The 24,030-nt window shown below is 40.8% G+C and overlaps 4 protein-coding genes across 5 annotated transcripts; 2 read left to right on the top strand and 2 right to left on the bottom strand.

Annotated features, from left to right (window-relative positions):
* Window positions 1-3,746: 3,746 nt before the first annotated feature.
* On the top strand, window positions 3,747-4,660 carry LOC120421875 (uncharacterized). 2 transcript variants are annotated; one of them, XM_039585172.2, is made up of 2 exons: window positions 3,747-4,066; window positions 4,130-4,660. In XM_039585172.2, exon 2 carries the CDS (start codon window positions 4,229-4,231, stop codon window positions 4,529-4,531), a length of 303 nt encoding a protein of 100 aa, XP_039441106.1. In that variant the 5' UTR covers window positions 3,747-4,066; window positions 4,130-4,228; the 3' UTR covers window positions 4,532-4,660. The 2 variants fall into 2 exon arrangements, with proteins under 2 accessions (XP_039441106.1, XP_039441105.1); XM_039585171.2 differs by having other exon boundaries at window positions 3,762-4,066; window positions 4,120-4,660.
* A 1,646-nt stretch (window positions 4,661-6,306) lies between these two features.
* Window positions 6,307-9,713, bottom strand: LOC120421859 (golgin subfamily A member 2). The gene is made up of 4 exons (XM_039585157.2): window positions 9,594-9,713; window positions 7,923-9,347; window positions 7,628-7,864; window positions 6,307-7,570 (listed from the first exon to the last, which is right to left on the bottom strand). The coding sequence occupies exons 1-4, from the start codon at window positions 9,633-9,635 to the stop codon at window positions 6,503-6,505; spliced, it is 2,772 nt and encodes a 923-aa protein (XP_039441091.1). The 5' UTR covers window positions 9,636-9,713; the 3' UTR covers window positions 6,307-6,502.
* A 2,459-nt stretch (window positions 9,714-12,172) lies between these two features.
* LOC128092703 (uncharacterized) lies at window positions 12,173-12,917 on the bottom strand. The gene is made up of 2 exons (XM_052707057.1): window positions 12,500-12,917; window positions 12,173-12,433 (listed from the first exon to the last, which is right to left on the bottom strand). Exons 1-2 carry the CDS (start codon window positions 12,602-12,604, stop codon window positions 12,173-12,175), a joined length of 366 nt encoding a protein of 121 aa, XP_052563017.1. The 5' UTR covers window positions 12,605-12,917.
* Window positions 12,918-21,735: 8,818 nt separating this feature from the next.
* LOC120421870 (alpha N-terminal protein methyltransferase 1) lies at window positions 21,736-22,698 on the top strand. Its single transcript, XM_039585166.2, has one exon. It carries the CDS (start codon window positions 21,903-21,905, stop codon window positions 22,692-22,694), a length of 792 nt encoding a protein of 263 aa, XP_039441100.1. The 5' UTR covers window positions 21,736-21,902; the 3' UTR covers window positions 22,695-22,698.
* The last annotated feature ends 1,332 nt before the right edge of the window (window positions 22,699-24,030 follow it).

The following is a 24,030-nucleotide window of genomic DNA, read 5'->3' as shown; positions in this document are numbered from 1 at the left end:
AGTTGGTGTTCGCTGGCGAATTTGCGGTCAGAATTTTCTCAAAAATATGTATGGGGTGGCACCACTGACGAACTGACGTGCCACCCCATACATATTTTTGAGAAAATTCTGACCGCAAATTCGCCAGCGAACACCAACTCCATCTACCTTCAGGTTCGCTGAACTAATTCTCTCTCCCTCACGGGTTTCCGTTATTGCGACTATGCTTCAATTTGTAATCTGCGTCGTTTCGAAAAAGTATGCGCTCAGAACAATTTTGAAGCGCGCTGTTTGTTTCGGCGAAAGCGTTTGTCAGTTTATGCTGAATTCAACAATATATTGTATGTAAACATTGACGCGAAGCGAGAGAAGAGAGCTAGTGAAGAGAGGGAAGAGAGAAAAATCGGTTGACAGATTGTTCGCTAGAAGCAAAAACGCCAAACAAGAAGAAGACAACTGCGGTCAAAAGTGGTTGGCTCGTGGCACGTCAGTTCGTCAGTGGTCTTACCCCCAGCAGCCGAGGCGTTCGATTTGAACAAAAGCGAGAGCAGCTTGCGGAACTCATTGAGTTGAACCGGGTCGTTGCGGTCAATAGTGTCGTATAGTTTGGTTTTCAGGTTCCAGATGTACGGGATAGTTGCCAGCAGGTCCGCCCAAGTGACCTCTTCGTATTCTTGCTTACGTAGCAGGTACTTGCAGTAGCGCAGTATGTTGTCCCGGGTTGGATTCCCAGCCGTTGCATCCAGAAAACGTCTAGCCAGAAGTTCTATAGTTCATACCGAGATTGCCGCCGAACCAAAAGAGAACCTGCTGCGCGGCATCGTAAAAGATCTGGTGCACATTACGCGGGCACGGCATCAGGTTCTTCAGATTACAGTTGTTACCGATCGAATACACGCATCATTTCCTTAAGGCCTGTGGAAACAATCAAAATGAGTTGATGTTCAGGTCCTTGTTACTTGTCACAGTCTGACGCATCCGTACCGACATTCTCCGGAATCAGACTGTTCGGCTGGACAGTCTTTGCTACGCTGGCTACCAAAGATGTACTGCTTGCAGTGTTTCTGGAAGAAACCGTTTTTTACAGAGATTCAGAGCAACATCGAGTTCACTTACATGATGGAACAGCATCAAGTGCGTCACCAGCGATTTGGTACTCTGCACGTGGGGAATGGCAGCAGTCGGTCAGGATGTGGTTCCACGTTTTGGTGCTGATGTGGTACGAGAACATTCCCACGTACTTGTAGTCCTATTGGTCCTCGTCGACTCGACCGCGGTTCGTTCTCCGGCGTAAACAAACCGATTTCCTCCTGCAGCGCGCTCAACACCTTCACGTAACCCAGCTGGCGGGAAAGCTTCCTAGAGAGCCGCACGATACTGCGTAGCATGTTGTAATTGCGCAGGCTGGACAGAATTAAGATCGAGTTCTCAATGCCATGCAGTTCCAAGCACAAGATGCACAAGTTTTAGCTTGGGCTCCACGACAGCAGCGGCACAATCGAGATGAATTTAGTCGGCAGCAACTCGTCCGAGGAGAAACGTTTCCGTTACTAAATTATCCTTCAGATAACTTTGAACAGAAGCACCATCCGGCTTGGTTTTGCTGCACCTTTTTCGAAGCGGCCGACCTGCGTGCTGTTGGCGCCTCTGGAAGTTTGATCGGTTCCGCTGGTTTGTTCTGGAATTTTCACTCGAAACGATTGAGTTGTTAAAGGCCGCCTTCTTCGGGACACTTGTTGAGGTCGTACTTTCCACTGGAGAGATGGCACCTGTCGAATCAGGAAACAGAATGTGAAGATTAAAGGCTTTTTCAGCAATCTAAATAAATTATAATACATAACATACCTGTTGTTGAGCACGAGTCAAATAACACATGTTTTTGTTTATAAAAAATTAAGCTGTCAAATTTAACCGAGGTCAAAACTACACGGTGGGAACGCCAGCTCAACTTTTCGTTAAAGTATTGACGAAAATATCAAAACCGTCGTCAATAGATTGACGAATTGTTAACCCATTAATTCTGTCCAACCCCTAGCACAGTGAATTAAAAATTATCAGTGGGAGTCAACCATCGTTCACTGTTTAACCTCTGTAAATCCCTTCTTTATAAGTCAATACCGGCGCACTCCCAAGAAGCCTGTAGTTCAACAAAAGGGAAGAATGTTAGTCCGATAGTTGAAGTTGCAGACTCTACTTGTTGACACCGCATGAAACACTTGAATCCTCGCTTATTACTCAACAAAATGGCGCCGGAATCACGAAAATCCTGCACTGTATCCTCGTGGTTTCACTTCTCAAAATCGACTCTGTTCACTTTTTTTTTTAATATCCATACACAATCCGCTTTGCACTGTAAAGGCTAGTATGGAGATCTGAAGGAAAGGGGTCAAGAAGCAGCAGAGCAAAGGAGAGGGAGCGTTTTTTTGGGCTTTTCTTCACCCTCTCTGGTTTGCTTCCGCTGCCGCTGCTGCCCATTTAAAATTTTTCTTGGCCGATTCCTTCCGAAGTGTATACACCGCTTAAGGGCCAATACGCACCTCCCACGAAAAGAGGCGAAGAAATGGTTTGGCGTCGTCGGTTTGGCTCTAACTAAGTTTCTAGCACATATTTTCACCATGCTGAGGTAAATTTTCAAAAACTTCTCATGCCTCTAGCTTTATAATTTCTCTAAGAGTGTGTTCTTTTACTGACCGAGCCACATAGCGCCTAGTACTAATCCTTCCGCCTCGTAAGCGGTAGATCGGAGTTCAGATCCCGGCTCGGACCAAAACAACTTTCCCTTCTGGATTCGATTGCTTAGTAAAGGATTCGATGGATTCTGGATTCGATTGCTTAGTAAAGGGAAGGTAGTCATCACAAGATGGACTTTACCACGACACCTAAGCAACCTGTGGAATGTTTGCATTAACCTGAAAAGGTCCAATAAACCAAATTTCCAGTTCTTGCTTTTTGGGTGTTTTTGAAACCGCCTTGAGTCAGGGGTATTAAAAAACACCCAAAAAGCAAAAATTGAAAATTTGGTTTATTGGACCTTTTCAAAACAAAACTCCAGACATGTTGATGTCATTAACATGAGGTTTAGAAATTCGCGATTAAAAGCTCAAAAATTCCGACAGATGGCGCAAAGCATCGAAGAATGACGATTCAAATTTTCGCTGTTCGGTTGCATAGGAATGCAAACTTAAAATTGAATTTACAGCTCTTAGAATGACTTTTAAGAAAAAATTCAAGTAGTACGAGTGTAAACTTTTTGCCCTCTATAAATTAACGCAATAAAAAAAAATTGGAAAAAAATAATTTTGAAAAAATAATATTGTTTAAAATGATAGAGCATCAAAAGTTAACAAAGTATCAGCTCGAATTTTTGCTCAAAAGTTGTTTTGAACGCTGGAATTTAACAAAACAGAATTCGCATACATAACCTCAAAGGGCGGAAATTTCAATCGACATTCTTCGCTCTGTTCTGCTACTCAACACTAGGTGTCGCATGTCGTTTAGCTTATGAATGCCAATAGTCTTGAAAATAGCCACTGAATCCACCCCGATAATCTTGATGGGTCATATTTAGGAAAAAATACTTTGCTAGTGTTCTTTTATTACGTAACAAAGGGAGGGAGGGGGTGTCGTCATAAAGTAATATGTCGGGGTCTGTTACTAACATTGTGCGAGGGGGAGATTTTTGGAACACTAAAAAAAAGTGGTTGTCAGAGCAAATTAAACAGAAATAGCTACGTAGTTCTACGCCAACAAAAGCTTCTCGAACATGGTGTTAAATTTGGCAACAGTGCAATAGATTTCCGTTATGCGATGTTTTCTCTCAAATTATTTGTTTGGAAAAAAACATTTTTTGTTGAAAAAAAAAATCCATTCACAAAAGCTCAATCAGCAAACGGTAATCGTTCGGTTCGGGTGTTTTAAATTTCCGTTCCTCAAATTCGCCAAAAATGTCCCGTTTTTTTCGTTCCTGCTGCTTTTGGAAAGTTTCTGCGCCCACATTAAGCCATTATAGCCGGAATCTCGCTTCTGTCGAACCGGAACTAAAACCCGGGAGTTTAGGAGGAGCCAAGCAAGGTGTGACCGGAAGCAGGTAAATTAGAACGTAGAGATTTTTTACCGCGGCAAATATCAACCATGACCCAGCTTCTTGCAGCGAATCTTCCACCGGCCATCCAAGGAGGAGGAGATTCTCCTGCTCGAGAGGCGCTACCTCAAAAGGTACCTTCGCCACTACAAGCTGTACCTGGACCACATGACACTTCCGGAGATGCGGTTGGCCAAGCGATGTGTGGAGGAATCGACGAGCAGCGAAAGCAGCACAAGTCCAACTTCTAGAGCAAGTCCCAAAGCGCAACTCGGAAAACACGTGCCCTTGCACCGGACCACCGGGTACGTTCCGATGGCGTTGCTGTCCGAGTCGTCGGACGATTCCGTGGAGGAGTCTTCGACGCGTCAGTCTTTGCCAGCAGAAGATGAGGTATTTGAGTTTGGTCCGTTTCTGCTAGGCGGCGATAATGGTCCGACGTACGTGGCCTTTGAGCAACCGGAACCGTGACCGGGTTGGATGATTTGGTAAGCGGGATGGTTGACAATTTTATAACTATTTATTACTATTTATCTTTGAACCCTCTTGACCTGTAAATAATTTTACATGTAAATAATTCTAGATTGTAAAAATCTAAAGTTTACCAATAAATTTAATATATTTTTTTAAAACTAAACAAAACAAGCACTTTTCAAGGTCCGAAGAGCGATTCCCGTTTCACGTGAAAAAGCACTTATGGGAGCGTTCTTGTATTACGTAACGCACAAAATTGGATTTTTAGACTTTGGAATGTACCCTTCATTGTTATTGAAAATCATTTTTTATTTCCACAGGAAGAATCCAGTAATACTAAAAAAATTTTTTTTGTATGGACAATTGTCAACGAAGGGGGGGGGGGGGAGGGGGTAAGAGATTCTCAAAAAAGTGTCCACGTGGTTTATGGATGGTCCCTTCTCTAGATTTTTTCAAATATGTAAAGTTCTTTGATGCATAAGTTTATTATGTAGCGCGTTGGAAAAAAAAGAAAAAATCTTAATATTAACAGATTCCCAAAAAAATGTCCACGTGGTTTATGGATGGTCCCTTACGTAACATAATTTTCCATCACCCCCTCCACCAATTTACGTAACATTTCGTAAAAGACGCCGACACCCCCTCCCAACTGCGTTACGTAATAAAAAAAAAACGCTCCCTAATATAATACAAAAAAACATGAATTATAAAACTTCTCAAATTTACAAATTCTAACATTGAGAAATTCAAAAGCTTGAAATTTAACCGAAAGCGCAATTCCAGCTCAAATCAGGAATTTTTTTTGGTACTTTTGTACCCGACCCTCTCCGATTTCAATGAAACTTTGTATACATGTTATCCTAGGCCTATATAAGTAATTTTTGTGTATATGGAGCCAATAGTACTCGAAAATAACATTTGAGAAGGGCGTAAGATATTTAAATATTTTTGTATTTTGTTATTAAAAATTACTGTATCTCGAAGCCGTTGCGTCGTATCAAAAAGTGGTCAAAGACAAACTTGTAGGAAATTGGACGGGCTTTCTGAAAAAAATACACTGAAACAAAAATACACGCCACATCTATGAGATTTTTTGATTTTTAAGTCTAAAACTTAAATTTAAAGGTGATGTCACGATTTTTTTTCGTTAAAATTTTTTGAAAAAAAAAAAAAATAAACAAAAGACTGACGACAAATGCAGGATGGTATGTCTCTCCTAAAAAAAAACAAAAATCATTTACTAAAACTGTTTTTTTTAAGTGGTCTAAACGTCAAATTTTTTGAAAACCGGTAAAGGGAATCGATTCTCCAGACAATTTTACATAAAAGTCTCCATATTGACCATTGTCCTATGTCCAATCCTTGGGAAGATACAGCGGTTTTAAAAATGAAAATGTTTAAAAAACGGGGTTTTTGGTGGTTTTTGGCAATTTCTATATGACAGACTTGGTTTTTCAGTCTCGTAAATATTTTTACCGGAAAGCTCGTCCAATTTCCCATAAGTTTGCCTTTGACAGCTTTTTGATTTATATCGTTTTTATATTTACGTAATCAAATTTACTATCCTGGTTTCTACCACACTGAAAAAAATATTCTATTTTTAGTTATAAGCAATTTGAAAAGCATTTTAAAACACTTTTTCCATGCAAATGTTGAAACTATGGCTTGCAATTTCAAAATTTATATTTTTATTTTTTCGCCGTCCAAGTCCTGCTGTCAAAGTTATCACAGAGTTGTCATCAAAAAGAAACAAAAACACAATTCTGCCAGAATCTGTAGAAAGCCTTTCTATTTTATGCTTTTTCCCCTGTTTAAGGTATAAAATATTGACACAACTGTGTTGTTGCTTGCTATTGTTTTCCACTCGCGCGGCACGATCTTGATTGCACACCCTTATTGTAAAACAATGCAATTTCACGCACTGCACTGAACAACGTTAATGACTAAGCCCACCCCCCGTCTAAATCCCTAAACCGTTTCCAACCGCCCCGAGCAGCACGAACAGTGCTGGACGCCGCTGCCGTACGGGATGTTCGCCTCCTTGATGTCCGTCAGCAGCGACAATATCCGGCCGGCCGTTTCCGTGGGTCGAATGTGCACCGCCGGCTTGCCGTTGTCACCGTTTTCGGTGAGCGGTGGCGACGGAGTGGGCAGGTCCACGAGGGGGGTGTTTGCCGTTTCGTGGTGGTGGTCGTGGTCATGCCGGGGTGGGCCCTTTTCCGCGACCAGTTGGTGCACCAAATAGTTGAGCTCCTTCAGCTTGAGCTTCATCATTTCCCGGTCGTTGGCCAGCTGCAGGAGCTGGTGGTCCCGTTCCATGTCTTTTTGCTTGAGGAGGCGTCGCTGCTGCTGGTACAGGGTGATGTACTCGCCGATGGTTTCGGTTTCGCCTTGGAGTTGCAGGACCAGGTGCTCGAGGCGTTGCTTTTCGTCGGTTAGTTCTGCGACTTCGAGGATGGTTCGCCGGAAGCGTTCCTGCAGCTTTTCCATCGCTTCGTGGGTGGGAATGCTGACGGTGGACATGGTTTCGCTGGCTTCCAGTGGCGGCTGGTCGGCGTGGTTTTCGTGGCCGGGACTTGCCTTGGCGCGGGCTTGGAAGTTGTTGATGACCTTTACTAGTTCGGCTTTTTCCTGCTGGAGAACGTCAATTTCGCGGTGCAGATCGGTCTGGTCGTGATGATGGTGTTGGTGGTGAGTGTCGTGACCGTGACCATCGCATCCGTTTTCACCGTGGTCGCTTCGCTGCATTTGTTCAAGTTGCTGCTGAGCGCGCTGGAGTTCGAGTTGCAGGACGTTGCCATCGCTGGCGCGCGACTCGTAGTACCGAAGCCGGTCAATTTCCTGGTTCTGCTGCAGCAGCTGCTTGTTAAGTTCGGTATTTTCATGCGCCAATCGAATCATTTCCTCGTCTTTGTAGTGCAGCTTCTCCCGGATCGAGTGAAGTTCCGTCTCCAGCTGACCGTACGTCGATTTCATCTCTTTGCCGAGGTGCAGCTCGGTTTGCAGCTTCTCCGTCAGTTCCAGCTTGTCGTTACTCTGCAAAATTATAAACAGTTAGAATTTCTTCGATAATTTCACTTAAACTCAAATTACAATCTGCACAAACGCCTTCTGCATCTCCTCGAGCTGGGCCTTTAGTTCCATGTTCTGGGCGACGGCACGGGACGCGCCCACCTTGCCACTGTCGATCTCCGCCATCAGCCGGGCGACGTCCGGTTTGTCCTGCTGGAGCCGTTCCACGGTTAGCTGCAGCGAGGCGATCTGCTCGTCGCGCGCCTTGAGCCCATCCTCGTAGCCACGCTTGAGCAGCTCAACGGATTCGTTTTGCTTCTGAAATTGTGAAAATTGTAATTTCAAATTGAGAGATTACTTTGTCCTTGTTACTCACCATATATTCCGCCCGCTCGACCTCCATGGTCGCAACCTTCTCCTTCAGCAGCTTAACCTCCGCCTCAAGCGCCTGCCGGTCACCCGCTTCCGGCTGTTTGTCCTCTTCCTGCTGCTGCGCAGCATACTTTTTCTCCTTGCTCAGCTGCTGCTGCATTTGTCGTTCCAGCTCGCCCACGTGTCGCACCAAATCGCCCTCCCGGCTGGAAAGGTCGTTATTTTCCTCCGTCAGCTCGCGGATTTTGTCGGCCAAGTTGGTGACCTCCTTGTTCAGATGAAGCACGTAATTTTGGTACTGCTGGTTGCTTTGGTCCCGCTCGGCACCGATTTGTTTGATAATTTCCTGCAGGTCTTTAATCTGCTGGGCTTTTATCAAGTTTTGCTGCGTCAACGCCTCGATTTTGGCGTTAAAGTCCAGGTCGTCGTCCGAGGAGAGCTGTTCGATGCGGAGTTTCGACAGGCTGAGGTCGGACCGGGTTTGTTCCAGCTCTTTTTGCACCATCTGGAATTCCTGATTCCTCACAAGCAACTTTTGCTTGTGTTCGCCCAAATCTTCCTGCAGATCTTCGTACAGCTTGCGGAACTTGTTAGCTTCCTCCTGAAACTCGTTCAGCTGCACGCCGATGGTTCGCTCGAGCGACTCGAATCGCGACCCGGACTGTTTCATCGATTCGATCTCTTTCTCCAGCTTTTGCACCGTGGCTCGCGAAGCCTTCAGCCGGTTCTGCAGCTCGTCATTTTCGTTCGCACGCTCCTTCACCAAGCTTTGCAACTTGCTAACGGTGCCCATCAACTCAGCCTTCTCCCCCACCATCACACCAACGGCCTGCGTTTGCATCTGCAGCTGCTCCTGAATCGGTCCCAGCTCGCTCGTCACCTTCGTGCTGTTCTCCACCCTAAGCTTATCGATCTCATTCCGCAGCTCCTCCACCGTCGACTGATTGTTCCTCAGCCGCAACCTCAACTCGTCATTCTCCAACTTTTGCGCGTTCAACGTCCTCGCCAGCTCCGCCTTCTCCGACTCCAGCTCCAGAATCGTATTCTGCGGCCCCAAATCCGCACTGGCATTCGCAATCAACTGGCCAATCCCGTCGGAAATCCGGTTTATACTGTGCACACTCGCCTCCATCTGGGGAACATCCGGCCGCGCAACCTGCGGCTCCATAGCGAAGAAATCCGCCACCCCATGACCACCCCCATTGTTAAAGTAGCTCGCGACCGCCGGACCACCGTACGACGAAGGACCTGACGACGCCGGCAGGTGATTCTGGTTCTGGATGTCCTCGTGAACATGCGCCGCTGGAGGATCGCTGAAGCAACTGCTGCTGCTGCTGGACTGGGCCGGAACGGGAGTTTCCCGGGCGGAGCTTGGCTCGCTGCCCCGCGGAACCGAGTCCTGTTTTTGCTTCGACTGGTACTGCTTGAGCTGGACGAAGACAAATTAAAACGCGCATTAGAAGTTAATTTCCAGACAACCAGCACAAGCAGGCTGACGTGTCAAATTTGCCGTCACTTTTGAGTGTGAAAAGGGGATGTTGTTTCTCGCGTAAAACACGCCAAAATCCGGAATTTCCAAGCCGAAACCCATCTAATTTTAATCAATAATCGCTCATAAATCAAGCAAACACATTCACAAGCCAAAATCACCTGTTTAAAAAGCAAAATATCGTACCTTTTTCCGAGCCGCAGCAATTTTCTCCGCCTTGTCTGCCATGATTATTATTTTTGTTGTGACACTTGTGCAATAACTTTTCTCCCGCACGACACTGCACTGCAACCCCACTTTCGAACAATATTTTTTTGCGGGTGGGAAGAGGGTGAGGGGGTGAAACTGTTATAAAATTTGGCATACGAAAGATTGGTAGCCAACGCATCGGAGATGTCAACAAATGAATTTTGCTGCATGGGTGAGACCATAGAAGAGAAATTTTCAAGGTAAATTTTTGGAAAAGAGGAAAACTGGAGTTTTTTTGAAAAGGTCCAATAAACCAAATTTTTAATTTTTGCTTTTTGGGTGTTTTTTAACACCTCTGACTCAAGGCGGTTTCAAAAACACCCAAAACGCAAAAACTGAAAATTTGGTTTATTGGACCTTTTCAAAAAAAAAAAAAACTCCAGAAAAGATTTCAGCTTCAAGGCTAGTATGCAGATCGGAAGGAAAGGGGACAAGAAATATTCTCGATTTCACTGAGATCTTTTCAAACACGCACGAAGCAAAATGATCATCGTTCGGTCAAAACGTTCATCGTTTGTGCAAAACGAGAGAGAATTGAGAGAAAAATGAGCATTTCCGGTCTCTTTTCGCTCAATTCTCTCCCGGTTTTCGTCGAATTCCTTCATTTTCTTGACATTCGCGTCCTACTTCCTACTCCCTGATTCCTGTTTGTGACATTTTACATGCATTAGAGTTCATCAATTTGAGTTCATTGTAAGTGCTCGTTTGAAAACTTACCAATGAAATCTAGAATAGCTTTACGAACAGCAGAACAAAGGAGAGGGAGCGATTTCTTGGGGCTTTTCTTTACCTTCTCTGGCTTGCTTTTGCTGCCGCTGCTGCCCATTTGAAATTTTTCTTGACCGGTTCCTTCCGATGTGCATACACCGCTTAAAAGTGTATTCACATTATACCGCATCCGCACAAAATTTGACAGTACGGACGCACAGTGCGGACGCGATTTCTCCAATGCATTTCATATGCAGCCATTCACACTGTTCCGCATCCGTATACGGATCCGTTCTGCGGATTTAAAATCCGGATCCGTACTGTGGATTTAAAATCAAATCGCGCTTTAATCAATCATGGCCTATCTACAATCACTTAGCTTAGAATAGTTAAGTAAAGTAAAACTTAGAAAATGTACACAACTTACGGCCGTCATCCACAATCAACTTAGAAAATTTGCTGGGCTGATATACGTTGCTATGCAGTTGTTTGTTTACCTTTGATATGGAAACGTCAACTTACCGTTGATTTTGACATTTTCTAAAACATACGTCAAGTTTCTAATTTTATTCCTTTTCATTGTAGAAGATCAGATTCATTTCCATTGATTCAAACTCCTAAGCTAAGTGAAATTTTCTAAGTTAAGTGATTGTAGATAGGCCATCAGTGGGACACATTAAATTTAAGTGGAAAATCACTTTGACTTTGAATATTGCTTGTTTTGTGTAGATCTTAAGATCAATTTCAAGTGTTTTCCTCATCACTTTAAATAGTTCAAGACAGTGGGACAAATTCATGAGAAAAACACTTGAAAAGCTTGAGCCACCCAAGGGGCTAAAAAATTATCTAATTATACTTGGAGTTTCTTGCCCCTTGGAGCCACACGAATGAAAATAACGTGTCAAAAATTACCAAAAAGTCAATCGCCCAAACAATTGCATTTGATTGTAATTTGGATTGATGTTGAAACACAAACCAATTAGATCTATGATGTGGCTTTATTCAATCATTCATATGTATGGACACTTGATTAAAAAGTGTGGCTTATTTTCAGTGTAGTTTGTTCTAGAAATCAGGAGGAAATCCAGTTTTTGCGTGAAAACTTACCACGTAGCCTTATGTGTGGGACAAACTTGAAATGCGTTTTTCTCAGCTTGCTGTTTTTGCATATGGGACATTTATGCGAACATGGGCAGTATACTAGGTCTATTCCCGTACTGCAGAATTCTGCAATTCTGCACGAAATCGGCAGCAGAGCGTTCCCGTACTTTTCTGCAACATAAGTAACTTTTTTCCCAGGCAGAAATTGTGCAATGAGAGAGACAGAAGTTGCAGCAAAACCGTTCCCGTACTTTTCTGCAAGCTCTCTCTTCTATTTCTTGTTGAAAAGTGCACTGAAAGAAAGGCACATGATAATATCACATGTTTTACACATGAATCTGCCCCATACTACTTGGCACGTGAATGTCACGTGAAAATCACTTGAAAAAAATCAATCGCACGAACTTGCAAATCTAAATGTAAAACACGTTAATTTGACGTGAAAGCTCACATGACTTTGGAATGATGTGCACATGAATATTGAATGATTTTGTAGTGTATATGGAATGGTTTTCCAGTGAAATCCATGTGTTCGTGAAATTGTAGTATAGTTTTCTGCATATTTTTAAAAATATTTTTTGTTGCGATTACAAACACACTTTATTGCACAATAAGTATTTTTTTAAAATAAATTACTCCAATAAATTATTTAAACAAAAAACCAACCAGGCCCGATGGCCTTTTTTGCATATTTTCACGTAAAAGGTTTAATTAAAAAAAACAAGTTCGGACTCGGCGGCACAGTTTTCTCGTAGTAGGTGCACGGGCGACGGAACAGCTTCCGGGAGCGCTTGTGGTGGTATCGTTGCAGCTGCGGGAACCGGAACTTGGATTTGATTAACAGCTTGATACGGGCTCGACAGTTCCGGAGTGGAGTCCCCCACCGAATCGACCTTGATTATCCGGATCGAGTGGCCAAGGACACTGTGATAGAAAACCATCTCGTTCAGCACTTCGATCATGATTTGCTGAAAAAACACGAAGAATATTAATATTCATGCAAATTCGAACTGGTTCTTTAATTTATTACTTACTAACAAGTTATTTACGAAAACATTCATTTTAAAACCAAAAACAAATATTAAGTTTTTCACAGAAACGACTTCGTCGATTTGAGCACGTCCGTCGTTCATCGCCATCTTATACGAATGAATTTTTTCACCGAACACCGTTCAATGCCTATACATTTCAATCTCACGTGATTTTCTCTTCGAAATTATGGGAAAAGTCAAATGGGGCAAATCGAAGTGAAATTCATGTGAATCTGAAATGGACACCTTGCGATAAAATAATGAAAAAGGATTAGCTTGCCATCAGCTGATTTCAAATGAATATCACATCCATGTGACATGTTAAACATAATCGAGTTAAAGGAAAAGCATGTGAAATTGTTGTGCCAAATTTTTGAGGAGCTCACGTGAAAAAGCACTTGGTTTTGCTATGTCAGTTTCTTTCAGTGTGACTGCAAGTTGGTGTGATGGATGTTGAGTACACGCTTACATAAAGTTTGCAATTTTGGTGAAATCAAGCATTTTATTATTAGGGGAGTTTGGGGTAATATGGACAGTGGGGGTAATTTGGACACCCCTTTAAAAATCACGTTTTCTTCGGATATAAAGTGAAAACGGCAATTTAAGTGATAAGGCTAGTACTAGTAATGGCCTAGGAGTATGACTAAACCAAAAAAGTTGGAATAGGTTAAGTAGTTTTGGTATAATATGTAAAAGATTCCAAAGGCCGGTTGGCCCCGCCTTAAGTTCTAATATTTGAGGGTTGGGAAATAAGCTTTTGCAGGGGTCATATGGCAAAAAAGAAGTCAATTTTTGTTTAAGGGGGTTGCTTGGACGATGCCTTAGATATGTACATATAAAAATTGTGCATTTTATCCATTTTTATCATCAAAAATCGCAATTTATGATAGAATATGCTATGGGGGTAATTTGGACATGGCTTGTGGGGTAATTTGGACATACCTGAAAGTCTACCTTTCAGGCAACAAAAAATTAACTTTCATGGTTGGATGAGTTTTTAAAGGGATTTAGGTAAATTTAGAGGGATTTAATATGTCAAAACAATCAAAAATGAATGTGAGCAATGAGAACTTTCACAAAACCCCTATTTTGTAATTTTGATAAATTTATTTCAATATTCGAATTAATGAAAATCTGATTACTGTACATTTGGCGTTCAACAAGAATCTAATGTTGATTGCTTTTATTTAATTTCTTTGACATTTCTAATTTCTATGCTGGTTTACAATAATATTTAAATTTGAAGGGCTACAGAATGTTAAATAAAAAAAATTGATATTTTCAGGCTAATAAATTCTATATAAAGATTGATTTATATAAACATAAACGATACCTTAATCACTAAAAACAAGTATAGTGTGCCTGATCCAGAATCAATGTTTAAATCATTTCAGTATTAATGATTACGTTGTTATCTTCCTATTGAATTATAGTTCTATCACAAAATCATTATTTAAACCTTTGATGAAATATTGTGAGCAACACTTCAAAATATAAAGCAATTACAAAACCAGGTTGAAGGATAAAAAACATGCTCAAAAAATCAAATGTTAAACTTATTCTTCAACATGTGTCCAAATTACCCCACAAAAGGTGTTCATATTACCCCACAAGGTATGTCCATATTACCCCACAAGGCATGTCCAAATTACCCCATAGGGGTGTTCATATTACCCCCACACAAAAATGTGGGGGTAATTTGGACACCTTTTAATTTTTGCGATAAAAATGGGTTTTTCATCAAAATTTATCCTTGGGCATGAGTAAGGATCTTGTCGCCGCTAGCGGGTTGGCTCAATTATAAAATTAAATATTGATAATATTACCCAATTATCCGGCCAACACTTGCGATCGGATCTCTACATTGTGTCTAGGTGTAAATTCCTAGCTAGGAGTGATCAGTGTTAGAGATGGTCCCAGGGCTTAAGTAGGAGTTCATTGAAGCAAATAGTCTCCCCTCCCTTTTAAATTGAAAAAATGAACTCTGAAAACAAGCGCTTACTCACAATAAACAGATGCCTCTTCTAGGCCTGGTAGGGCTGCAGAAAACATAGATATATAAGTATATTATAAGCTGTGTATTATTTTGATATGTCAAAATTTCCATAGAGTCTCGGTCAATCAATAATGTAATGACATCGGACAAAATTCGTTAATCTGTTGAACTAACGGTTGACGGATTATGGTTGTATCTACCATTGTTGCGAATCGAGGGTCTACTGGAGCCTTGACGATCAAATGGAGCCTAACATTTCAAAAGGGCGCATGGGTTTTGTGAACAAGAGTGTGTCTCCTTCACTTAAATGACAGTTTACATAAGGTATTATAGAGATACACTCTTGTTTGCAAAGCTTGTGTGCCCTAATGAACTGGAATGCACGAAATAGTCGTCTTAATGACGAGTGTTCAACTTATGAACTGTTCATTTATGTTTATTGGTTTTTGGAAGCGGCAAGGCTGGTTTAAAAAGGTCCTTTACCTTATTTGGCGTTGTAATAAAACATTTGAGGATTTGAGATTAAATTTACATTCAGGCAGTTTAGTTTAGGTTGTTGATTAAAGTTAGTTAGGTTTCCGTAGATGAATAATTGGATTTAAATTATTAGTTGATTTGGTCGAAGTGTCTGTTTCTATTTGTAATGTACGACAGGACTACTGACAGACGCGACAGGTCGGCAGTTAGTTTTCATCTTTTGCTCTCTAGTATTTTTTTTATTTCCTTTAAATTTGGAATACATCATAGGTTTCTTTAGTATAGATCTCCGATAAGTTACATTTTTTTTATTTAATTAACTAATAATTTAATTTATTCCGGGCCTTTTTACTTTGAATCACAATTTAAGATTTTCTTTATTCAGTGTTAAACTTAGATTACCGTAACTGCTCATGTCATCCAAGTTCTTACTACTCACACCAACACTTATTTTCTTTCACCTTCCTCCTCCCGATCCCCTATATCTTCCGGTGTTGTTCATTTTGTATGCAATGCTAGTTCGGCCACTACCCTTTTTCCACAAGAAACCGAACTTGGACTGACTTGAGGCCGCGCCTCCACCTTGCTCCGTAAAACGAAACGAAAACGAAGATACTGCTGTCCTTTTTCTTCTGTTCTTTTCGAACCAGTTCCAGATCAAGATCGAGAAATAAAACCAGAACAACCAAAGAAAGCAGCTTACACCAGAAGGAAGGAAGACGAACACTAAAAGGACGATGAGAAACTACAGCGTCTGCGTGATGTTCCGGATGCGGCTGTAAGCGATTGAAACTTCAACCTGGGGATCGCCAAGGCATGTAGGCCATCAAGCAATTGCAGCTCCCGCAAAAAGTGCTTTTTCCCAGTGATCGGTAAGATGGGTATTACCCAAGGTATTACCCATCATCAGGTATGTGACTTTAGTTGTCTTTATTATTTATAGTCGGCTCACTGGTTGTCAATGTCTCTATGTATTCCTCCTTCTGTAGAAGATTTATTTAGTTCTTCAAATTTCATTTTTCGATGCTTTCTTTTTTCCATTTCTCTTTATCCCAACTTTTCTCTATTTTGACGGTCTATCTGATTTTATTTAAACTTTCTTTTTGTTAATATGATCTCAATGACGATCACACCTTGCTTAGATTTTCTAATCGAATCGGCTTTTGGATTCTTATTTTATCTGTCTCGATGGTCCCTTTAGTTATTGACAACCAGAGATTCGACTCTTTATATTTTTCCTAACTTTACAGGTTATATATACAGTAATTTCCATTAAAAAAAGTTTTTCTGGCATTTTCCCTTATAATTAATTTTGCGTATTGCTTTGTTGGAACAGTCAAGTTGTCAATCAGTAAAAGTCCGTTAGCGTATGGAAAATGTACTCCGTTTGCACGTGCTACTTGATCCTGGTTTTGGGAGTTTTAACAGTTTTACTTTAAACAGTTAGAACCTTCAAAACTAGTTTTGGGTTGCTCTTGCAGACGGGGTTTTTATGACACTGTGGGGAGCGGCGATAGAGAACGAAATATCAAATTAGCATGAGCATGAGCATGAGCATGGTTGACTGCCAATGAGCTGCTACTCCGTTATTGACGGATCAGCTGAAGTTACACAATGAACCAACAGATGAATAGTGGGAGCTAATCATCCTCACTGTATAACCCCTGAAGATCTCTGCTTTAAGTCAATACCGGCGCCCCCCCAAGGAGATGCAGTTCAACAAAGGTAGGAATGTTAGTCCGATAGTTGAAGTTGCAGACTCATCAGACACAGAGTTTGTCGCTCTATACCTGTTGACACCGCATGAGACCGTTGAATCCACAGCATCTCCTTCAAGCATCACGGGAAGTGGGGGAATTGTGTTAGTAGGGGAAGGAAAGGGAAGGTCAGGATTCATCTTGGTAGATGATATGACCAGAAAGTGAAACCATCGTTGCCTTCCGAGCTACGACGCTATGAGAAGGACTTATCAATCGCGTACTTTTATTTCTTACCGCCGGCGTGCCATCCGAGCAACGATGCTTTGGGAAGGGCTTTCAAACCGAATTGAAATTTGAATTGACGTATTATTCGGTGACGTACAATTTAAAAACCGAAATGAAATTTGAATTGCCGTATTATTCGATGACGTACAATTTAAAATAGATCAGGATTCATGATTGGAAGATGATATGACCAGAAAGTGAAACATTATAGTTGCATTCCGAGCTGCGACGCTATGAGAAAGACTTATCAATTCCTTAATCGCGTATTTCTTTAACTTCTTACCGCCGGCGTGCCATCCGAGCAACGATGCTATGGGAAGGGCTTTCAAAACGAAATGTAATTATAATTAACGTTTTGTTCGGCGACGTGACGTTCATACTATAGTATCACGATAATTTCAAATAGTGCTGCTCAATAGAAAAAAAAACTTCACGATTTTTTCCCGACAAGAGCGCAAACAACCGGCTCGTAAGCAGAAATTAATCTCACAAACGACGATGCGAATCTCTATTTCAATGAATTCACGAAACTTCCACTACGTCTCGCGGGTTCTTTCGCGTCGATCCACACTCCGTCCAACGTCTCTGACCACACCGCGACCCCTTTTTTCAATGATTTCGAGAACTTTCTATCACTTTCTAGCGGGTTCTCGCGCGCCGATTCACACTCCGAACGATCAAACGAACACCACACGACTGATGGCCCAACTTTTCTGGCCACACCGCGACCCCTTTTTCAATGATTTCGAGAACTTTCTATCACTTTCTCGCGGGTTCTCGCGCGCCGATTCACACTCCGAACGATCAAACGATCACCACACGACTGATGGCCCAACTTTTCTGGCCACACCGCGACCCCTTTTTCAATGATTTCGAGAACTTTCTATCACTTTCTAGCGGGTTCTCGCGCGCCGATTCACACTCCGAACGATCAAACGAACACCACACGACTGATGGCCCAACTTTTCTGGCCACACCGCGACCCCTTTTTCAATGATTTCGAGAACTTTCTATCACTTTCTCGCGGGTTCTCGCGCGCCGATTCACACTCCGAACGATCAAACGAACACCACACGACTGATGGCCCAACTTTTCTGGCCACACCGCGACCCCTTTTTCAATGATTTCGAGAACTTTCTATCACTTTCTAGCGGGTTCTCGCGCGCCGATTCACACTCCGAACGATCAAACGAACACCACACGACTGATGGCCCAACTTTTCTGGCCACACCGCGACCCCTTTTTCAATGATTTCGAGAACTTTCTATCACTTTCTCGCGGGTTCTCGCGCGCCGATTCACACTCCGAACGATCAAACGATCACCACACGACTGATGGCCCAACTTTTCTGGCCACACCGCGACCCCTTTTTCAATGATTTCGAGAACTTTCTATCACTTTCTAGCGGGTTCTCGCGCGCCGATTCACACTCCGAACGATCAAACGAACACCACACGACTGATGGCCCAACTTTTCTGGCCACACCGCGACCCCTTTTTCAATGATTTCGAGAACTTTCTATCACTTTCTCGCGGGTTCTCGCGCGCCGATTCACACTCCGAACGATCAAACGATCACCACACGACTGATGGCCCAACTTTTCTGGCCACACCGCGACCCCTTTTTCAATGATTTCGAGAACTTTCTATCACTTTCTAGCGGGTTCTCGCGCGCCGATTCACACTCCGAACGATCAAACGAACACCACACGACTCAGAACGAAATATCAAATTAGAATATTTACAGCAATACACACTCTCACATACACAATCTCATTATAACCTACCCAATCATGTCCTCTTTCCCCGCTCCCCATGGGGTGTAAGTGGCACTTCACAGGCTAACACATTCATTACCTTTCCTTGACACAACCGGACTTGGACTGACTTGATCCTAGCTGTCCCACCTCGCTCCGCAAAAAAAAAAATCTTTAATTTTCCAGTAAATTTATTTGATTTCCATTAAATTAGTAATATATCCTAGGTTCCTTTTGTATAAATCTCAATTTAGTTTTTGATTGAATCATAATTTCAGATTTTCTTTATTCAGTGTTAAACTTAGATTACCGTAACTGCTCAAATCATCCAAGTTCTTTCTACTCACATCAACACTAATTTTCTTTCACCTCCCCCCTCCCGATCCCCTATATCTTCCGGTGGTGTTCATTTGGTATGCAATACTAGTTCGGCCACTACCCTTTTTTCCACAAGAAACCGGACTTGGACTGACTTGAGGCCGCGTCCCCCACCTTGCTCCGTAAAACGAAAACGAAAACGAAAAATGGGTTTTTCATCAAAATTTATCGAAATGAATGACATTTTTCCATCAAATATGGTCTCTATCATCCTCTGGTGTCATCCACATTCCTTTAAAATATTCATACAGCCCGTAACAGAGCAATTTCCTTAGGGTGTCCAAATTACCCCACACTCCCCTAGTTGTAATATTTTATTTTTTTATTATCACTAAATTGAATTAGTCTTTTGAAGAGACGTTTGTATATTTTGAATTGATGATTTTTTTGGGTAGTTAGTTTTATTATGTCTGGTTTTATTGAGAACGATTTTTTGTGTTAACGATTTCATGCTTAGTTCATTAATGTAAATGATATAGCGATATTTTTTAGTGTTGAAATGATAACTTTTTGAATAGACTAAATATGTGTGTTTAAATAATAGGTAAATTTAATTGCCAAATAATAATTTGTACCTTTAACGGTGCTACCAATTTGTATTCTTATTTGAACCAAAAAATGTGATGTAATTTAGTCGAATTCTTAAATTTTAGGAAGTTTAAATTCTAAAATTCGGAAATTCTTAAATGCGCCATCTTGAATCACAAAAAGTACATTTTTTTGGAGTCGTTAGAAAATCAGGTTTAGAGGATTTAGAGATTGAACATTTTAACGAGTTCTTCGGAAAATAGAGTACGAACTGTTTCTATGTTTTTAATATTTGAGTTTTCATTTTTTTATGTACAGAATTTTAAAATTTTACTTATTTTAGTTTTTTTTTAGTTTCTTAATTTTTTATTATTTTTTTAAACTGTAACTTTTGGATTTTTGGTGTTCTGAACTTTGAAATAATCAAACTTTTGATTCATTTATTTCGAATTTAAAAATATTTGAATTTTTAAGTTTAGGAACTTTTAAGTTAGAAACCTTTATTTTTTATTTCAAATTTTGAAAATTAAGATTTTTTTGAAATTTTCAATGTTTAATTTTTAATTATTTGAATTATCAAGCTTTGAATTTCTGATTTATTGTTTTTTTTTCAGAAATAAATATTTGCATTTTTAAATTTCTCTAATATCTGATTTATTTTTTTCAAGTTCCTCAATTTGAAAATATTTTTTTTATATTTTTAATCACGAATTTCTTAATTTTCAGATTTATAAATTTATGAGTTTCAAAATTGTAGAGTTTGTGATTCATTTTTTTTATTTGTCAATTTCGCTGCGTCACCGTTGTTCTTCGATGTGAAATCCAATCATAATTTATTTATGTTATCTTTCAAACATTTTGCTATTAAAACATGTATTTATGGTCTATATAAATTTATTTCATTTCATTTTTCGAGACGAGATTTGTCTGATCACGCCTTCCGTCGGACGGGAAGTGAATGTTGGCCCCGGACTAACCTAAAAAAAGGTTAGGTCGTTAGCTCAGTCCAGGTGTAGGAGTCGTCTCCCTGGGTCCTGTCTCGGTGGAGTCGCTGGTAGGCAGTTGGACTAACAATCCAAAGGTCGTCAGTTCGAATCCCGGGGTGGATGGAAGCTACGGTGTAAAAAGAGGTTTGCAATTGCCTCAACAATCAAGCCTTCGAACACCTAGTTTCGAGTAGTAATCTCGCAATCGAGAACGCCAAGGCATGTCGATTGTAGAGCGAATAATTTGATTTTTGATTTTGATAAATTTACCTTCTATATTAAACCTTTTTCTTTTTTTAATTATGTTTTTTAAACGTACCTGCCATTCTCATTTCTTAAATTGTTTACCTAATGTAAAAGTTTTGAGTTGTTTCTAATATAAAATGTCTACCTAAGCATTATTAATTTCTAGTTTAATGAATGGTACATGCTTGATTTTTTTAGATAAAATGTTGATTTGCATAAAAAATAAGTCCCCGTTCTAGAGGTAAACTTCTTTCAATTACCATTTTTGTCAATCGATTTTTTTAATTGTTTTGAAATAATTAAAAAAAAACTTCTATACCCAATTTGAGTAAATCCACTCAACTGTGTACAACATTGCAGAAAAAGTACTGGAACGCGCTACCCAGGCAAAAGTATTGCGGCTTCTCTCCTTGCAGAACTTCTGCAAAAGAGAGAGATGAAGAGAGCGAGTTGAAAAGTACGGGAACGTGCTGCAAAAAAGTGACTTATGCTGGCTGCAGAATTCTGCAGAAGCTGCAGAAATTCTGCAATTCTGCAAGTACGGGAATAGACCTACTGATTGGATTTTGGGGTAATTTCAAAGAATGCTGGAAATCTGGTAAATCTGGTTCGTAAAATTTATATTGGATCTCAAATATTGGTCAAATATAGTTCGGTAGAGTCTCCCAACGCATATTCATAAGAATTATTTTAGATATCTACATGAATGCATGATTTTCAGCGACTTTTCTAAAGTAACATCCCATTATTTCGTTAAAAAAATTCCAACGAAAAGTTGTTCATCTTTTAAATACGATATCTTTGCCTCAAACTTCAGCCCTGCTGGTTACCAACCGTTGCCAAAACAACCTCGCCCAAACATAAAAAAAATGACACCACCCACTTCGCGCGAACGCGTGCGTTTCTATGCTCGTTTGTTTACTTCCCCGACTTTCATTCAGCTCAGAAGGCCATGGGTCTTTCAACTTTTCAAGTTCCTTATTTTCATGTTTAAAAAACTAATTTTACAATAAAATTGTACCCCGTGAGTGTGCGATCCGGAATATTCGTTGAAATGGAAACCGAACCGAACATCACTGCCAACGGCGAGGCGAACAACAACACCACCGACGTCGACCAAGACCAACCACCTCCAACCGAAGAGGAACAAGTGCCTTCGGAACCGATCCCAACCGCCAAACAAGAAGACAAATACTACCAGGATGCGCGCAAGTACTGGTCCCGGATTGCGCCGACCGTGGACGGGATGCTCGGTGGCTTCGGCAGCATTTCGTTCACCGACATTCGCGGGTCGGATCAATTTCTGAAGAATCTGTTCAAGATGAAACCGGCGCCGGGCCGGGGACAGGCGTTGGACTGCGGTGCCGGAATTGGACGGGTGAGCAAGGGGCTGCTGATGTCCTGGTTCGACAGGGTGGATTTGGCCGAGCAGGATGGGGCGTTTTGCGAAACGGCGGGGAAGGAGCTTGAGGGGAGCGGGAAGTTGGGCACGATCTACAACAAGGGCCTGCAGGAGTTTGTTCCGGAGGAGGGGAAGTACGATCTGATATGGTCCCAGTGGGTGCTGGGTCACCTGACGGACGAGGACATTGTGGAGTTTTTCTTTCGGTGCACGAAGGCGTTACGGCGGAATGGGTTGATGGTGATCAAGGAGAACTTTACCAACGGAGATAAGCCGGAGCTGGATCGGTGCGATTCGTCGGTGACGAGGCCGCTGGCGTTGATGAAGCAGCTGCTGACGAAGGGGAATTTGAGGGTGGTTAAGGAGCTGCGCCAGAAGGACTTTCCCAAGGGGCTGTATCCGGTTTATATGATTGCGCTGAAGCCGATAATAAATGGCAGTTGAAAGGGGAAGTAAAACTTTGAGACCAGTTCAATTTTGAGAAAAGGCCCTTAAAATAATATTCAAACACATATTGAAACTGTATTTTCATTGGTTTTATTTTGATATTGTGCTTTACACGATCTGTTTTTCTGTTGTTACAATATTTGCTGCAAAAATTGTTTGAAAAATGATATTCTTTTTTATAGCCCTATTTAGCATCATTTTCATTTTAGTTGTGGAGAGACTGGTTCGCACCGTGGTGTTGTTACATGAGTCGCGTAGCGCTGAGAGAGGGAATGAGCGTTGGTGCAGAAAACATTAACAAACAGAGCACAACTAAAAATCGTGGGGAAAGATTGCGTGACTTAGAACATTATCATCTGTGTTTTAAAATTATCTTCCTGTCCGTTTCTGCCTGTCTTTTGCACATAAAACTCTTTTGGTTACGCCATTTGTTACTTCTTTTTATGTGTTTCAATTTTCCCCTCTTTCACTAAAACATTTAATGTGACTATTATGTTAAACCTTGTTTTCCCTTAATGGATGGGACGAATTAGGCTTCAGAGTTCGGTTTTCCATTCATAAACTTTCTTGGATGGTCGAGCTAATGTAGAAATTGTTGATTTTTTTTAGGCTAATTTCCAATAAAGCAGATTTGAATTGAAACCGCATTGATTCAGGGATATTCGAAAAGCCCAAATACCAAAAAAAACCTATTCTTCATGGAAAATTAAAAAAAAAAACACGTTTAAAGTTTTTATCTTCATTTAAAGTTGAAAACTAACTGGCTCTTGTCAAAAAAAAAAAAAAAACATTAAAAAAGTACCAGCGCCGTTTTCAGGTTTAGCCAATTTTCTGATTTTCACTATTAAAACAACTAATTTTGCATAACTTTTGATAGAAACTTGCTCGCTCACTTCTTAGTGAGCTAATGATCACTCGATATCAGTTGAAAACGCTTTTAATGAGCTGTAATTGAATGTCAAAGTGCTGATATGGCAACATTAGAGGCACGCTGGAATTAGATGCTGTTCCTCTAGATTTTGAAAATTTAAGAAATTTCTTTTTTCTTCATTTTTATTTTTTGCATTGTTTTATATCAATTATTATTTGTCCGTTTTACAAAGCATTTAATTAAATTTTTAAACAATTTTCTCAGTTGTCTATAAAAAAATATTTTTAACAAATTAACTTTTTTTCTAAAATACTAAGAAGAATAAATAAATTTGCAATATAGGTTTTAAATGACGCAAAATTTAGTATGAATTTTCACTATTTAGAGTTCTTTGTAAGATATTAAAATTTTCACAAAATATTGTATTTTTTGAAAACACCAAATTTTAAAAAAAAATTATGT

Source organism: Culex pipiens, chromosome 2 (assembly GCF_016801865.2).
Source record: "Culex pipiens pallens isolate TS chromosome 2, TS_CPP_V2, whole genome shotgun sequence".
In the NCBI taxonomy this organism is placed as follows: Eukaryota; Metazoa; Arthropoda; class Insecta; order Diptera; family Culicidae; genus Culex; species Culex pipiens.
This window is presented reverse-complemented; position numbering and strand designations above follow the sequence as displayed.

What these genes read in the sequence shown, in the direction of transcription:
- LOC120421875 (XM_039585171.2), top strand. Translation starts at nt 3,924, where the DNA reads ATGTCCCGTTTTTTTCGTTCCTGCTGCTTTTGGAAAGTTTCTGCGCCC. An exon ending in CAAGGTGTGACCGGAAGCAG is followed by an intron (nt 4,067 to 4,119) that starts GTAAATTAGAAC and finishes ACCATGACCCAG; the next exon opens with CTTCTTGCAGCGAATCTTCC.
- LOC120421859 (XM_039585157.2), bottom strand. Translation starts at nt 9,635, where the DNA reads ATGGCAGACAAGGCGGAGAAAATTGCTGCGGCTCGGAAAAAG. An exon ending in TCGAGCGGGCGGAATATATG is followed by an intron (nt 7,865 to 7,922) that starts GTGAGTAACAAG and finishes TCACAATTTCAG; the next exon opens with AAGCAAAACGAATCCGTTGA. An exon ending in AGAAGGCGTTTGTGCAGATT is followed by an intron (nt 7,571 to 7,627) that starts GTAATTTGAGTT and finishes ATAATTTTGCAG; the next exon opens with AGTAACGACAAGCTGGAACT.
- LOC128092703 (XM_052707057.1), bottom strand. Translation starts at nt 12,604, where the DNA reads ATGGCGATGAACGACGGACGTGCTCAAATCGACGAAGTCGTTTCTGTG. An exon ending in TTTTCGTAAATAACTTGTTA is followed by an intron (nt 12,434 to 12,499) that starts GTAAGTAATAAA and finishes GTGTTTTTTCAG; the next exon opens with CAAATCATGATCGAAGTGCT.
- LOC120421870 (XM_039585166.2), top strand. Translation starts at nt 21,903, where the DNA reads ATGGAAACCGAACCGAACATCACTGCCAACGGCGAGGCGAACAACAAC.